The sequence below is a fragment of the Danio aesculapii genome, chromosome 25, assembly GCF_903798145.1.
Source record: "Danio aesculapii chromosome 25, fDanAes4.1, whole genome shotgun sequence".
In the NCBI taxonomy this organism is placed as follows: domain Eukaryota; kingdom Metazoa; phylum Chordata; class Actinopteri; order Cypriniformes; family Danionidae; genus Danio; species Danio aesculapii.
The window spans coordinates 34,106,414-34,121,223 of NC_079459.1; the positions used below are offsets into that span (position 1 = coordinate 34,106,414).

General features: G+C 34.4%; 1 protein-coding gene across 1 annotated transcript in view; it reads right to left on the reverse strand.

Annotated features, from left to right (window-relative positions):
• Positions 1–14,810, reverse strand: part of LOC130219153 (neogenin) — a 241,186-nt gene that overhangs the window by 69,632 nt on the left and 156,744 nt on the right. The window contains exons 6-7 of the mRNA XM_056451454.1: positions 8,919–9,073; positions 6,831–6,951 (exon numbers count right to left, since the gene is read on the reverse strand). Of these exons, the coding sequence (XP_056307429.1) occupies positions 6,831–6,951; positions 8,919–9,073 (276 nt within the window). The remainder of the gene's footprint in view (positions 1–6,830; positions 6,952–8,918; positions 9,074–14,810) is intronic.

The window sequence follows — 14,810 nt, forward strand, 5'->3', positions numbered from 1 at the left end:
ACATTTGAATAATCTAATCAAAGTTTATTAATATAATAAAGTTTGAATTAAGTTTGAATAATATAATAAAGTTTTATTGACTAACATAAAAATAAAAAGATATACAGTAAAAGTATTATTCGCCCCCCTTTGATTTTTTTCTTTTTTTAATATTTCCCAAATGATGTTGAACAGATTCAGGAAATTTTCACAGTATGTCTGATAATATTTTTTCTTCTGGAGAACGTCTTCTTTGTTTTATTTCAGCTAGAATAAAAGCAGTTTTTAATTTTTTTATATCCATTTTAAGGTCAATATTATTAGCCCCTTTAAGCTATAAATTTTTGATAGTCTACAGAACAAACCATCATTATACAATAACTTGCCTAATTACCCTAACCTGCCTAGTTAACCTAATTAGCATATTGTTACAGAATTATTGCAAAATAAAAGTGCAAAAAATAAAATGGTGTTGCTTGTGAGGGGTGCAGAGGGATAATCATTATTTAAAATACTAATAATATTATTACCATCAGCATATAAATAAATTAATGACATTAAAACAACTTGAACAAAATTATGAAGCAAAAACTAAAGTTAGAGTGAAAGTTGTGTTTAGAGACTCCAAATGCATATAACACTGCAGGTTGATCACAATAAAAGGAGGGAAATTCAATGTAAATAATGCAAATACTGTACGCTTTCGTGGAGTGATTTGTACCTACAAGAAAACAAAGTATAAAAAACATAATTAAATAAATAAATAAATGAATAAAATAATAAATAAGTGAAGTATTTTAAGATTAACAATATATAAAAGTGAAGGTTATAGGAGTGAAGGTTAGTTTCACAGGGAGGGTTATTGATAGTGGCTAGTTACTACAGAGTTTCAATAATAACTATAAGTCTATAGTACTGTATGTGCACAGGACTGTAAAATCAACGAGTTTTATTCGGCCATAACCACACATTTTGATGAATCCTGTGACAGTGAGAGGCTTTTGGTTAATGCATGACATTAACATGTGTAGGAGAATGTAATCCATGATTACAGCTGCAGTCGCTCCGTAATGGAGGAATCACACATGAGGAGAGGGGAAAAGTGTTTTTACAGCATTCACACTCCATCTAACACTCTCTCTCTCTCTCTCTCTGTGTGTGACAGCTGTCTATAATATTTTTATACTATTTTAATATTTGCTGGATAGATGAAAGCTTTTATTTTGTATTACAACATAAAAACATACTTTTAATAAAGATATCATAACACATTTACATATTTTATAGATAACACACAGTTAAACATATTTCTTCATAACTATTAGTAATAATCTATATAAAATAATAATAATAACAAACAAACAACTTAACTCAAACACTGGAAAATGTATAGACATTTAATATATAACAGAATAGAATATCATATAATATATATATTTATAATATAAATTTATATATTATATATATATAATACATATATAATATATTATTATATATATATAATACAGTGAGTGACAGTTCAAAATGACCACTACTGCCGCATTTGACGCCGCTGCGGGAATAAAGCTGCCTGTCCACTGCACACAGCATTCGGACACGACTGTCATAATACGCCCCCTTGTGGCAGCCGCACAGAGTTTCAGTTTTGTCTTGCACCATGCGAGAGAAGTTGGATTCTCGTGGTGCCCAAAATAAAGGAGTGCAAAAGCAAGAGCCTTTATTCTCTGTGCATTCGCCATGGTCGAATGAACGAATGAATACTAGAAACTCAGACAGCTAAAGATTTCGAAGGGAATGTGCAGACAACGTTGAAAAATACTTATTTTACTCATTTATGAAATGTTTTTTTAATATACATTTGTTTCTGATTAAAAACATAACGGGAAAAAAATACTATTTCTCATCTAACGCGCACGGATCTGATTGAACAACACTGAAATGCATCACATCCGGTCGGCCGGTCGCATACGGCCTAGTCGCAGGTTTTCAAATATTTCTGATGCACAGTTCGGATCCGAATTTTCAGAAATATTTTTTTGGAGATGATCAGAACGCAGCTCCCGTTGGAAATAAATGACTTCCGGTCTTTCGCTTTTCACTTGTCGTGTGCAGTAGAAAGGAGGCTTAAGGGATTAGTAAAATGTTTTCAGATGTAACAGCAGTTTGCGACACTATTTTTTTTTGCACTGCAAAAAATGATTTTCTTACTCAGATTTTTTGGTCTATCTAGTCCAAATATCGAAAAATTCTTATATCAAGAAGCATTTTCTAGGCAAGCAAAACTTATTGTCTTGTTTTCAGTAATAATATGACAATATTATGCAAAATAATCTGCCAATGGGGTCAGCAAATAATCTTGTTTTTCCTTTTGACATGAGATTATTTTTCTTACCCCAATGGCAGATTATATTGTTTGTTAAGAAAAAACCCTCTTAATTTTGGCATATTATTACTTAAAATAAGACAATATGTTTTGCTTGTCTAGAAACTGCTTCTAGTTTTAAGCTTTTTTAGATATTTGGACTAGAAAGAAGACAAAAAACTAAGTAGGAAAAGCATTTTTGCAGTGTAAAACACAAGTGAATAGCATTCTTTGTATACTTTTAATGCCGTCATATTATATATCATTTGTTTTTAAAAAAAATATTGAGCACACCAAATGGTCTTTTATCAATGTATATTTTAAAAATAAAGAACTGCTGAAAGAAAGCAGCTTCTCTCACCTACTAATAGCAGCTTATACAGTACAACATAATTAGAAAATGGTCAATGTTTTTAGTCAATAAGGTCAAATCAATGCAGTTCTACACCCCATTGACTACAGTTTGGCATAAGAAAGGGTTTGGAAGAGTGAACGAGGACAGAATTTCACATTTATAGCTAAACCGTCATTAATAAGAAACACACACACACACACCGTGGCTCGTGTAGAAGCGTAGCAGCACTGATTTACAAGAGTCCTGAAGTGTGTATTATTCCTTTAATCAAAACAAAGCTCTTGTGTAATTGGTTGAGTGTAAATGAGATCCAGATCTGATGCAGGGACTGGGGCTGTGCATGATTATATATATTGTATAGACAAAATGAAAGGTCTATAGATTCATATTACGCTCCATTTATTGTTTGCCGTCCATAGATTATGGTAATACCTTTTCATAATAATGAGCGCAATATTACACACCAGTACAAGACGCAGACGGCTACATTAAACCTTGAAAGTTCAATGTTTACATGCTGCATTTCATTTAGCGATGTTTGACATTTTTATGTTGGACCTGTAATCGTTCATTTCAAAAAGTGTTTGATATATTAAATGTCTACATTTTTTATCCAATGATAAGAAGGAGTGCATTTTTGTGTATGTACTTTAAGATCCAAAAATAGAAATAGTCCTTTAAATGTGGCCTATATATATATATATATATATATATATATATATATATATATATATATATATATATATATATGGCCTTCTGGATCTTTCACTTACTTCGAAGACACTATTGCCTACATTTACATGGACATCTGTAATCTACTTATTTGCCTTAATAGACAATATTATAATGAAGGTGTTTATGTGAAATGCTTTCATGTAAGAGTTTCCTGTAATTTTGGGTGACTGCAGACTGCAGTTCGGAAGTTTCACTTTCACTCATGAACATTTCATTCATGCCCCCGTGACAAACTGGGCTATTAGACGCAAATAAGGAGTAAGGACTGGTGGAGGAGTGTTATGGAATTTAATAACACACGCCAAATGGAAAGACAAATTGTGTGTGTGTGTGTGTGGGGTCCTTTACTATCAGCCGTGTGTGTGGATCTTGTCGGAAAATATGGTGAAATGTCCTACCCGACGGTGATAGTTTGATTGCAGTGTTTACTTCAATAATGCCACTAATATCTGCATACTCCACATGTCTTAATTCCATTACTGTTTAGTTCAGTTATGACTTTAGTCGGATTAAGGGAATCAAAATCCTAGTAGAACAGTTTCTCAAGCATTTTGTGAAGCATTTTGAAAACAGGAGATAAGCCCCTGGTCTAATGCGCCACCTGGCTTGAGAAACCCGTTCTCAAAGACTTACCTTTAGTCATTACTTGGGTAGCAAACATATTCTGAATGCCTTCGACAGAATTCAATTAAGCCATTATAATCTAGATTAATTCCAAGATTACACTGAGATTAATCTAGATTAAACAAATACATCTATGCCCATCTATGCCTATCATCTATAGGCATCTATGCCTATAATATATATATTGAAATGACTGAAATGGAAGTGTATTATGATTTATATCGTTATCGGTATATGAGTTTAAATGTATTGTTATATGGGGTTTTACTCATATATAGGCCTGTCACAATAATCACTATATCGACTTTCGTTCAATACTTTAAGATGACTAAAATCATTTTTGTGGTTGCAATATATATTTATAAATTCACAAATAACATTAAATTTACATTCTACCTCACCAGTGTCAAAGTTTATAATAGAACATTTACCTAATAGGACATTTAATAATATATAGAACAGGACATTTACCTCTTAAACATCAAATTACAGAATATAAATGACCTTAAGAATGATAAGTATTTTAAATTGTTAATGGCTATTTGCATTATTATGCTGTTGTATAATCATATCAGTGGCATAATATGGTCTCAAAATGACAATAATATTGCATTTCGCAACAATTTCTGTGACAATATATCGCACAACCAAAATTCCTTGATGTGACAGACCTAGTCATATAGCCCTAGAGGCAAAACACACACACACACGTCCTCCATCTGAACACTGCACCAAACTACACCCAAACATGATTAATGACCGAGAGTGACGTTTTATCACTGAAACAGGAACAGAAATCAACATTTCCTTCATGTTGACAGGGAGAAATGAAATCCTGATAATGAAGAGCTCAGATGAAATAACAACATCACACAGTTTCTACTGCAGCATCATTACTGTCGGCAACTATGGTAATTAACAACACCACCACCAAAAATAATAATAATAATAATAATAATAATAATAATAATAATAATAATAATAATAATAATAATAATAATAACAATAATAATAATAATATAAGTATATTTCATGAATAAATATAACTGATTTATTATTAAATATTTATTTAATAAATTCATTTCTTTATTGAAATATTAATGAATGGGTATTTCAAGCACATTAATTATGATTTTAAATATTTACATTAAATGGTCACATGCAACAAGTTACAAAATTACAAATAATACATTTAATAAATAACAAATAAAATGCCATTAAAAATTAAATAAAAATAAAAATAAAAATGAATAAAAGCATGTATCAGTGTTGTTGGTCGGTCAATTGCTTGTTGGAATATTAATAACTAAGTATTTTAAACGAATAAATTACAGTTTTAAATCATTAAATCACATTATTATATAACAAGGTTACATAAATACAATTACATTTAACACTTAAATACAATTATTAAATGAATAAAAATAAACAAATAAATAGATGAATGAATAAATAAATGTTTTATTATTAGTGTCATTAGTTGGACAAACATTACTGGTTTTATATTATTACGTTTAATAAATTCATGATTGGACATTGAATAAAATATAGGACTTAAATATTAGAATTAACTATAATAGTACATTAATTAATTATATAATTAGGATCATATTAATTAGAATACAAACATGAATAGTTACTCTAAGCAGTATATTTGAAAGATAAAATAAAATCGAAAGTTTTACGAAACTCCGACTCTCCATTGGTGTTTATTATAATTATGGTTTACTCAACTTTCACCTACTGCGAACAAAACTTTAGCAGTCAGAAAACATTTAGCTGTCGCACAAATTATATTTCCCATCATTCTCTGGGGCCACACACAACAGCACACTTTCTTCCCCTTTGCTTTGTTGTAAAAGCACTGTGATGAAAACCTTTTTATAGACCAAAAATCACGATTACAGCATACACACACACACACAACTTCCTCTGTGCTGGAATCTGATCGCTAATTAACAAGGTGTGTAAACTACAGTAGAGTCAGAGCTGTCTGTGGTCTGTGTTTGCAAACGCATCTGCAGGATTATTAAACATCACACACACACTTAATGAAGAGCTCCGTGGAGAGGTGCTAATGCAGAGATGCACGTGAAAATGAAGAGCGCGCACACACGCACGGGTGCTTAATTAAACATTCAGCGTCATTTACGCCTCGACGTGTGACAACATGTGTTCAAGGCTTCATTCTGAACGCAAAATCTACTGAGAAGCACAAAACTGTGCTGTAAAAACATCTCAGACTGTAGTAACACAACCACCCACACTACATTCACACACACACCAAACAAGAGTAATACTACTAAACGCACAAGTGTTTGGACTCATCCCCAGAAAACATCAGATGTAAAAAAAACTGATGTAAAGAAAAGAAAAAACCTGAACTGGATTCGTTCAGTTAACGTATCTCTAGCATCAGAAACTGAAAAATAAAATTAAGCAATAAAACAAAACCAGGAAAAGACCCAGAATATGTAACTGCTTCATTTTGCTTCAGCTTTCAGTCTTCCTCTGCGTCATACTACCATGATAATCAGTGTTGAACACTTGAACTCCTCCATCAACATGAGTCCTGTAGAATAATGAAGACTACAACTCCCCTGATTCCACACTCAGCCACAGCATCATCAAACTATGCTTTTGTTTGTTGTGAACACTCGCCCTCTAGTGGTGAAAATTAGATACTGTGGCTTTAATGAAGTGTACTGATTTAAGATGAGCATTTCAGGTTAATGAACATGAACGCATGCAGAATTAAGACGTGTGTAGAGTTACCTATATCCAGGATGATGAGCTGAGCGCTGGCCTGGACGTTGCCGGCGTCGTTCTCTGCTAAACACTGATAAAAACCTTCGTCTGATTTGACTAAACCCAAAACCTGCAGGTTATGCTGCTTCTGTGGGAAACACAAACAAATAAACAAACAATAGTAAAAAAAAAGACTTTCACAACACTAAAACACTTGTGAATAAAATATACTGTCACGTCTTTTTTCTCTCCAGGTGATGCCAAACTATTTAGGTTTGGGCTCTATTTCATGTTCGTGTTTCATTGTCTTTTTATTTATTTTTACCAACAGATATAAATTTTAACTGGATTAACAGTGTTTGCAATCATTAAATTACTCAAAGAAAAACATAACCCTTGCAAATGATTGTTTTTCAGAAGGAACGGCATAAAACCTGGCTGTACATTTAAAAAGAATTTCCAACCAAATTTTTTGCACAGTACTATATATATATATATACACACACACATACACACACTCACCGGCCACTTTATTAGGTACACTTTAAAAGTCCTGAATAGGACCCATTTTTGCTCTCAGAACTGCCTTAATCCTTCATGGCATAGATTCAACGAGGTACTAGAAATATTCCTCAGAGATTTTGCTCTATATTGACATGATAGCTTCACTAGTTGCTGCAGATTTGTCGCTGCACATCCATGATGCCAATCTCCTGTTCCACCACATCCCAAAGGTGCTCTATTGGATTGAGAACTTGTGACTGTGGAGGCCATTTGAGTACAGTGAACTCATTGTCATGTTCAAGAAACCAGTCTGAGATGATTCGTGCTTTATGACATGGCGTGTTATCCTGCTGGAAGTAGCCATCAGAAGATGGAGACACTGTGGTCATAAAGGGATGGACATGGTCAGCAACAATACTTCGGTAGGCTGTGGCGTTGACACGATGCTCAATTGGTACTAATGGGCCCAAAGTGTGCCAAGAAAATATCCTCCACATCATTACAGCACCACCACCAGCCTGAACCATTAATACAAGGCAGGATGGATCCATGCTTTCATGTTGTTGACGCCAAATTCTGACCCGACCATCTGAATGTGGCAGCAGAAATGGAGACTCATCAGACCAGGCAACATTTCTCCAATCTTCTATTGTCCAGTTTTGTTGAGCCTGTGTGAATTGTAGCCTCAGTTTCCTGTTCTTAGCTGACAGGAGCGGCACCCGGTGTGGTCTTCTGCTGCTGTAGCCCATCCGCCTCAAGGTTGGACGTGTTGTGTGTTCAGAGATAGTCTTCTGCAGACCTCGGTTGTAACGAGTGCTTATTTGAGTTACTGTTGCCTTTGAACTGCCGCTCACTGGATATTTACTCTTTGTCGGACCATTCTCTGTAAACCCTAGAGATGGTTGTGCGTGAAAATCCCAGTAGATCAGCAGTTTCTGAAATACTCAGACCAGCCAGTCCGGCACCAACAACCATGTCACTTAAATCACCTTTCTTCCCCTTTCTGATGCTCGGTTTGAACTGCAGCAGATCGTCTTGACCATGTCTACATGCATTGAGTTGCTGCCATGTGATTGGCTGATTAGAAATTTGCGTTAACGAGCAGTTGGACAGGTGTACCTAACAAAGTGGCCAGCAAGTGTAAATTAAACAAATAAATAAAATAAACATAAAAAAGAAAGGATTAAAATGCCAACTGCAAACCTAAAATGACTACAACAGAACATCATCATAAAATAAATTAAACCAGAAACGAACACTATTATAATACTAATAAACAACTCAAAATAAATATAAAATAGCATTTAAAACTGTATGCATGGTCAAATGTGTCGCTAACAGAATGGACAAATCTAGATTTATAAAATATAACACCACATATATTCATGATGAAAATTACTGGTGATGTAAATATATTTTTGTTACAAATTAAAAATGTATATATTGACATCTTAAGTTTCACTGGCCCATTTGCTGGAAAAACAAAAAACCTTTCACTATTTTCACTAAGAGTTTCAAGCCCTATTAATGAAAAGTGTGTGATCTAGATAAAAGCAAAAAGAGAAGTTAGTTTAAAACTCATATATGAAGCAGTGATGAGCACAGACGTACCACTATCCTAAAATAATCACTAGGGATGACCGTGTCTCCATCCTTCATCCACTTGACAGTCGGCGGAGGAGAGCCGGTGACATCACACTCAAAGATGATGTCCATGGACTCCTGCGCGTACGTGTTTGAAGGCCTGGTCAGGAAGCGTGGAGGAACTACAAGACAAAAAAACAACAAGAAGAAACTTGAGAAGAGGTCAGAGGGTTTACAAGATGAAGAAAACAACAACAGCATGTGCTGGGACAGGTACAGGCAGGTAAAGTGCTTCTGCTCTCAACTGTTCCTATGGCAACCGCATCCATCATGGACCGAGCTGATGTTTATTACTTGTGCAATCTGGGAAGAGCAGATGAAGAACAAGAATATAGAGATGCTAAATATAACTGCGGCTTTGCTAGTTTTATCATCGACAAGTAGAGATGGGTGATATCATATCGTTTGGAATATACCTGTGAAAATTCAGCACACAACAAAATAACTTGACTTATGACCTACAATCAGTCTGTGCGATGACTTATTACAGTAGCACATGTACAATACAGATATCTATTTATGAGTCAGTTACTGTTTGTTTGTTTATTTATTGGTATTTCAGCAACACATGGCTATTTCATGTCAATACCTTCATATTTCAGTAAGAGATGATGGCAAATAAACGAATGTACATTAGAAACATTAGATATTATTTTTCACTTCGATTTTTGATATACTTTTAAATACAGCAGTGTTTCTCAACCACATTCATGGAGGACCACCAGCACTGCATGACTACGGACTGGATGTCTCCTTTGTCTTTCACACCCATTTCAGGTCTTTCAGTCTGTGCTAATGAGCTGATGATCTGAATCAGGCTTGTTTGGTTAAGGAGACATGGAAAATGTACAAAGAAGGTGCTCCTTTAGGAACATGGTTGAGAAACACTGATATACGCACTAATATTTACTAATATATTTTACTTTAAATTCTCTTCATAACATCTGTTGTTATAATTGTATATGATCATGAAAAGCTTTAAACGGGAACAAAAAAAATAAAATTTAATAAATATAAAAATAAATATAAAAACAAGTAATTATAAAAATAAATAATTAAATAAATAATAATAATAATACATGTTTGTATATATATATATATATATATATATATATATATATATATATATATATATATATATATATATATATAGAGAGAGAGAGAGAGAGAGAGAGAGAGAGAGAGAGAGAGAGAGAGAGAGAGAGAGAGAGAGAGAGAGAGAGAGAGAGAGAGAGAGAGAGAGAGAGAGAGAGAGAGAGAGAGAGAGAGAGAGAGATACATATATAAAAAAATATCTATCTATATATCTCTCTCTGTCTCTGTCTCTCTCTCTATATACACACACATGGATGGATGGATGGATGGATGGATGGATGGATGGATGGATGGATGGATGGATGGATGGATGGATGGATGGATGGATGGATGGATGGATGGATGGATGGATGGATGGATGGATGGATGGATGGATGGATGGATGGATGGATGGATGGATAGCCGGATAGACAGACAGACAGATAGATAGAGATATATAGATAGTTTTTTTTTTTTATACATGTATCTCTCTCTCTCTCTCTCTCTCTCTCTCTCTCTCTCTCTCTCTATATATATATATATATATATATATATATATATATATTTATATATACACAAACATGTATTATTATTATTTATTTAATTATTTAATTTTTATAATTACTTTTTTTTATATATTTATTTTTATATTTATTTATTTATTTTTTGTTTCCGTTTAAAGCTTTTCATGATCATATACAATTATAACAACAGATGTTATGAAGAGAATTTAAAGTAAAATATATCAGTAAATATATATATATATATATATATGTGTGTGTGTGCGCGCATGTATATATGCATGTATCAAAAATTTTAACTACAACACGTAGTGTTCAAGCTCTGTGATTGGTTGGCTTGGTAGCAGTGATGAGCATGGGTGGTGCTGAGAGCTGCGAGCCCAATAGAGCGAGTATTTAGAAGTGTCCTGTAAAGGAGCTCCAAGATGAAAACTTTTGCTTTGTGTTAACCTTATGATTAAAGTTGTTGCATGTACACTGGTTCCACATGTACACTTGTAGCGGTCAGAAAAAAAACAAAACACCAGTGAAGAAATTTGACATAGAGGAACATAAACACCTACTGCCTGCTAGTGTTTGGGAAGTCTTATTGCAGAGCAACAAGGCAGGTACCGTGGGTCACGCCGATCCCTCAATGCAGAAGTATAAACCAGGCTTAAGATCTAAATCCCTCATGTTTAACGATACATCCATGTCTGAGGTGAAAACACCATTAAGCACTCAAAAGCTGCAGGAACTACTTTAGCTGTGAGTTTATAATATCAATAAATAACTGTACACCTTAGAGCATTCATCAGCCAATCAGAATCAAGCATTCAACAGCCCCCGGGTCTGTGGCACATGGTGTGAGAGTAATACGATTACAGATAGTCAACACACATCATATTCCAGCACATGCTTTGGTTTTATGAGTAACTTTTAAAGGCAGCATTAACAGCGTTTTACACGGCTCTTTAAAAATCCTGCTAATCTGAGAGGGAATCCGAGTGAAATCTCAGCATGTGAACACCGGCTTCTAAAATAACCACGCCACAAGAGTTATGAGTCACTTCACATGCTGATATTAAGAGATTAAAACGCCAGTGTTTAATAACCCAACGCTGCCTTTCACAGCAGAGATACTGTAGGAAGAGTCGGTCACTCCATAACTCTTATCTCTCAGAAGAGCTCTTAAAAACAGCAGTGCTTTATTTATTCCTCCAGAGTCACAGCCAAGAGCTTGCGAAAGACACACGGAGAATGACTCAAACGCCAGAAATGTCTCTTAGTAGAGGATAAAAAACATGCATTGGCATTGAAAGTATGGCATAAATTAATCACTTCAATGAAAACAGCACAGGCAAGCATGAAAGAGAGCTAAAAATATCAAGCGAGAGAGTTTGTCTCGATACAAGTTAAGATCTGTGCAGAAACTGGTGATCATCACAATAATATTGAAAATTCATGAACAGAAATACATTAACCTAGAAACGTTAAAAAACGCCAATGAACTGTATTTAAAAACATCCCCAAATCCAGAAGAAGAGATTATAAATGTATAGTTTACACTAAAATTAAAATATAATGTACATTTTTAGTTGAAACTGTGATCTTTGGTGAAAACATGTATGTGTATGATCATACAGACCATGTGAAAGCCCCCCAAAAATATGTAAATAAAAAATAAATACAGGCAAAACTACAGTCCCTGACAGAAGCCTTGTGGCCTATCCAAGTTTTAGGAACAGCAAATAATAACTGGACTTCTAGTTGATCATTTGGTATCAGAAGTGGTTTATTTGAAAGGTAAAGGCCTCTAGATTACACTTATTTGAGCACAATAAAATATGATCAGGCTTTGATTATGAATGATTTCATTAGGACAGTAAGGTCTGACTCTGCTGAGACTAAAGTCTGGTCACTGAACCTTCAATAATGTCCAGTATAGAATATGTGCTCATGCTGCAGTGGAAACAGAATGAATATTGTGTCTGACTCCATCATGAGCTTGGAGGACTGCATCCATACATCTCTGACATGACTCAAATCACTGATTAATAAAGTCATCTGGAATGGCAAAGAAAGCGTTCTTGCAGGACTCCCAGAGTTCATCAAGATTCTTTGTGTTCATCTTCAACGCCTCCTCCATCTTACCCCAGACATGCTCAATAATGTTCATGTCTGGTGACTGGGCTGGCCAATCCTGGAGCACCTTGATCTTCTTTGCTTTCAGGAGCTTTGATGTGGAGGTTGAAGTATGAGAAGGAGCGCTATCCTGCTGAAGAATTCGCCCTCTCCTGTGGTTTGTAATGTAATGGGCAGCACAAATGTCTTGATACCTCTGTTGATGGTGATCATCCACTCTGCAGATCTCTCGTGCACCCCCATACTGAATGCAACCCCAAACCATGATTTTTCCTTCACCAAACTTGACTGATTTCTATGAGAATCTTGGCTCCATGCGGGTCCCAGTTGGTCTTCTGCAGTATTTGTGATGATTAGGATGCAGATCAACAAATGATTCATCTGAAAAATCCACCTCCTGACACTTCTCCAAACGATCAACTAGAAGTCAAGTTATTATCTGTTGCTCTTATAACAGATATCCACGCCACAACTTTTGTCAGGTAGTGTAAGTCTTGCAGTGTTTATAAAGTCTTCTAAAGCAAAATGATCAGTCTGTGTAAGAAACTGAACATTATTTCCAACATTACTACCTTTAATCCATTTATAAATCACCAAGGACCATGATGTCTGCTTTAAAATATTGTTTAAAAAGTCACCTAGATTTCAGACGGTCTGAAGGAGAGCAAATTTACATGAAATTTTCATTTCAGGTCAGCTATAGTTGAAGATAACATTATTAACCCTCCTGAGAAATTTTAATTCATTTTCAATTATTTCCCAAGTGACGTTTAACAGAGCAAAGAACACTCTTCACAGTATTTCCTATTACGCTTTTCATCTGGAGAAAGTCTGATTTCCTTTAGTATCTGTTAAACTTGCTTTTATAAAAATGTAAAAACTGCTAAGATCAATATTATTGGCTCCCTTGTGAAATATCATTTTTTGATTGGCTACAGAACAAACCACTGTCGTCCAATGACTTGCCAAATTAAACCAATCTGCCTAATTAAGCTTGTTAATTGCACTTTAAGCAGAGTACAGATATCTTACAAAATAGCTAGTAAAAATGATGCATTGTCATCATGGCGAAGACAAAAGAAATCAGTGATTAGAAATGTTATTAGGGATGCTCTGACCAGGATTGTTGCAGCTGATACCGAGTACTGACTTAATGTCATGGTGATCAGAGTACAGATTTCTTGTCATAGTGATCGGCCGATACAGATTCTTCAAGCTTTATAATGCATTAAGCACATTTTCCCTTTAAGCATGATACTTAAGCTTTCTCCTTACCTGAGAAAATAAATGAGGGATGTTGCCTATAATCAGAATCAAGCATTCAGCAGACAAGTCTAATGTGATATATATGTGATATATCTTTAAATATTTCCTAAATGATGTTTAACAGAGCAAGCAAATTATCACAGTGTGTCCGATAATATTTTTTAAAACAAACATATTTGTTTTATTTCGGCTAGAATAAAAGCAGTTTTAATATTTTAAAAGCATTTTAAGGTCAATATTATTAGCCCCCTTAAGCTGTTTATTTTCGTTAGTCTACAGCAGGGGTTCCCAAACTTTTCAGCCCGCGATCCCTAAAATAAAAATGCCAGTGAATCGCGACCTCTAAATTCCTCAGAGGTGGTTATAAATATACAAACGTTGCGCACACAACAATAGGCATGTATAAACATGAGCATATTGACAACACAAAAAGTGCAACAGTCTAACCACCATATCATTTTTATGGTCATTTATTAATTTAATATTAACCTTGACTAAAGAGACTGGGGGAGACCATGTTTTTAGCACAAGTCTATTCTTGGTTTAATTTTGGAGCACCACTCAGAGATCATCCTCAATATTCAGTTGTAGCCTGTATTTATTTTTAATGTATTTGATTGCCATAAAGGTGTCAGAAAGCTTAACCTGGTGCTATAAAATCAATCTGCTGCAGCTGACACTATTGCTGTGTTGTTAATCTAATGTAAACACACAATCCTATAAAGTATTTAAAGGCTGATGGGTTTTCAATTGCATGTTGTTGTTGTTTTACTATTAAAAACTACTATTTTGATCTTCTGTGGGTTATGGGTAAAATATGGTGATTCTAATAGTTTAATAAAATTAATTTGATTTTGCAAATCACCAAGCGACC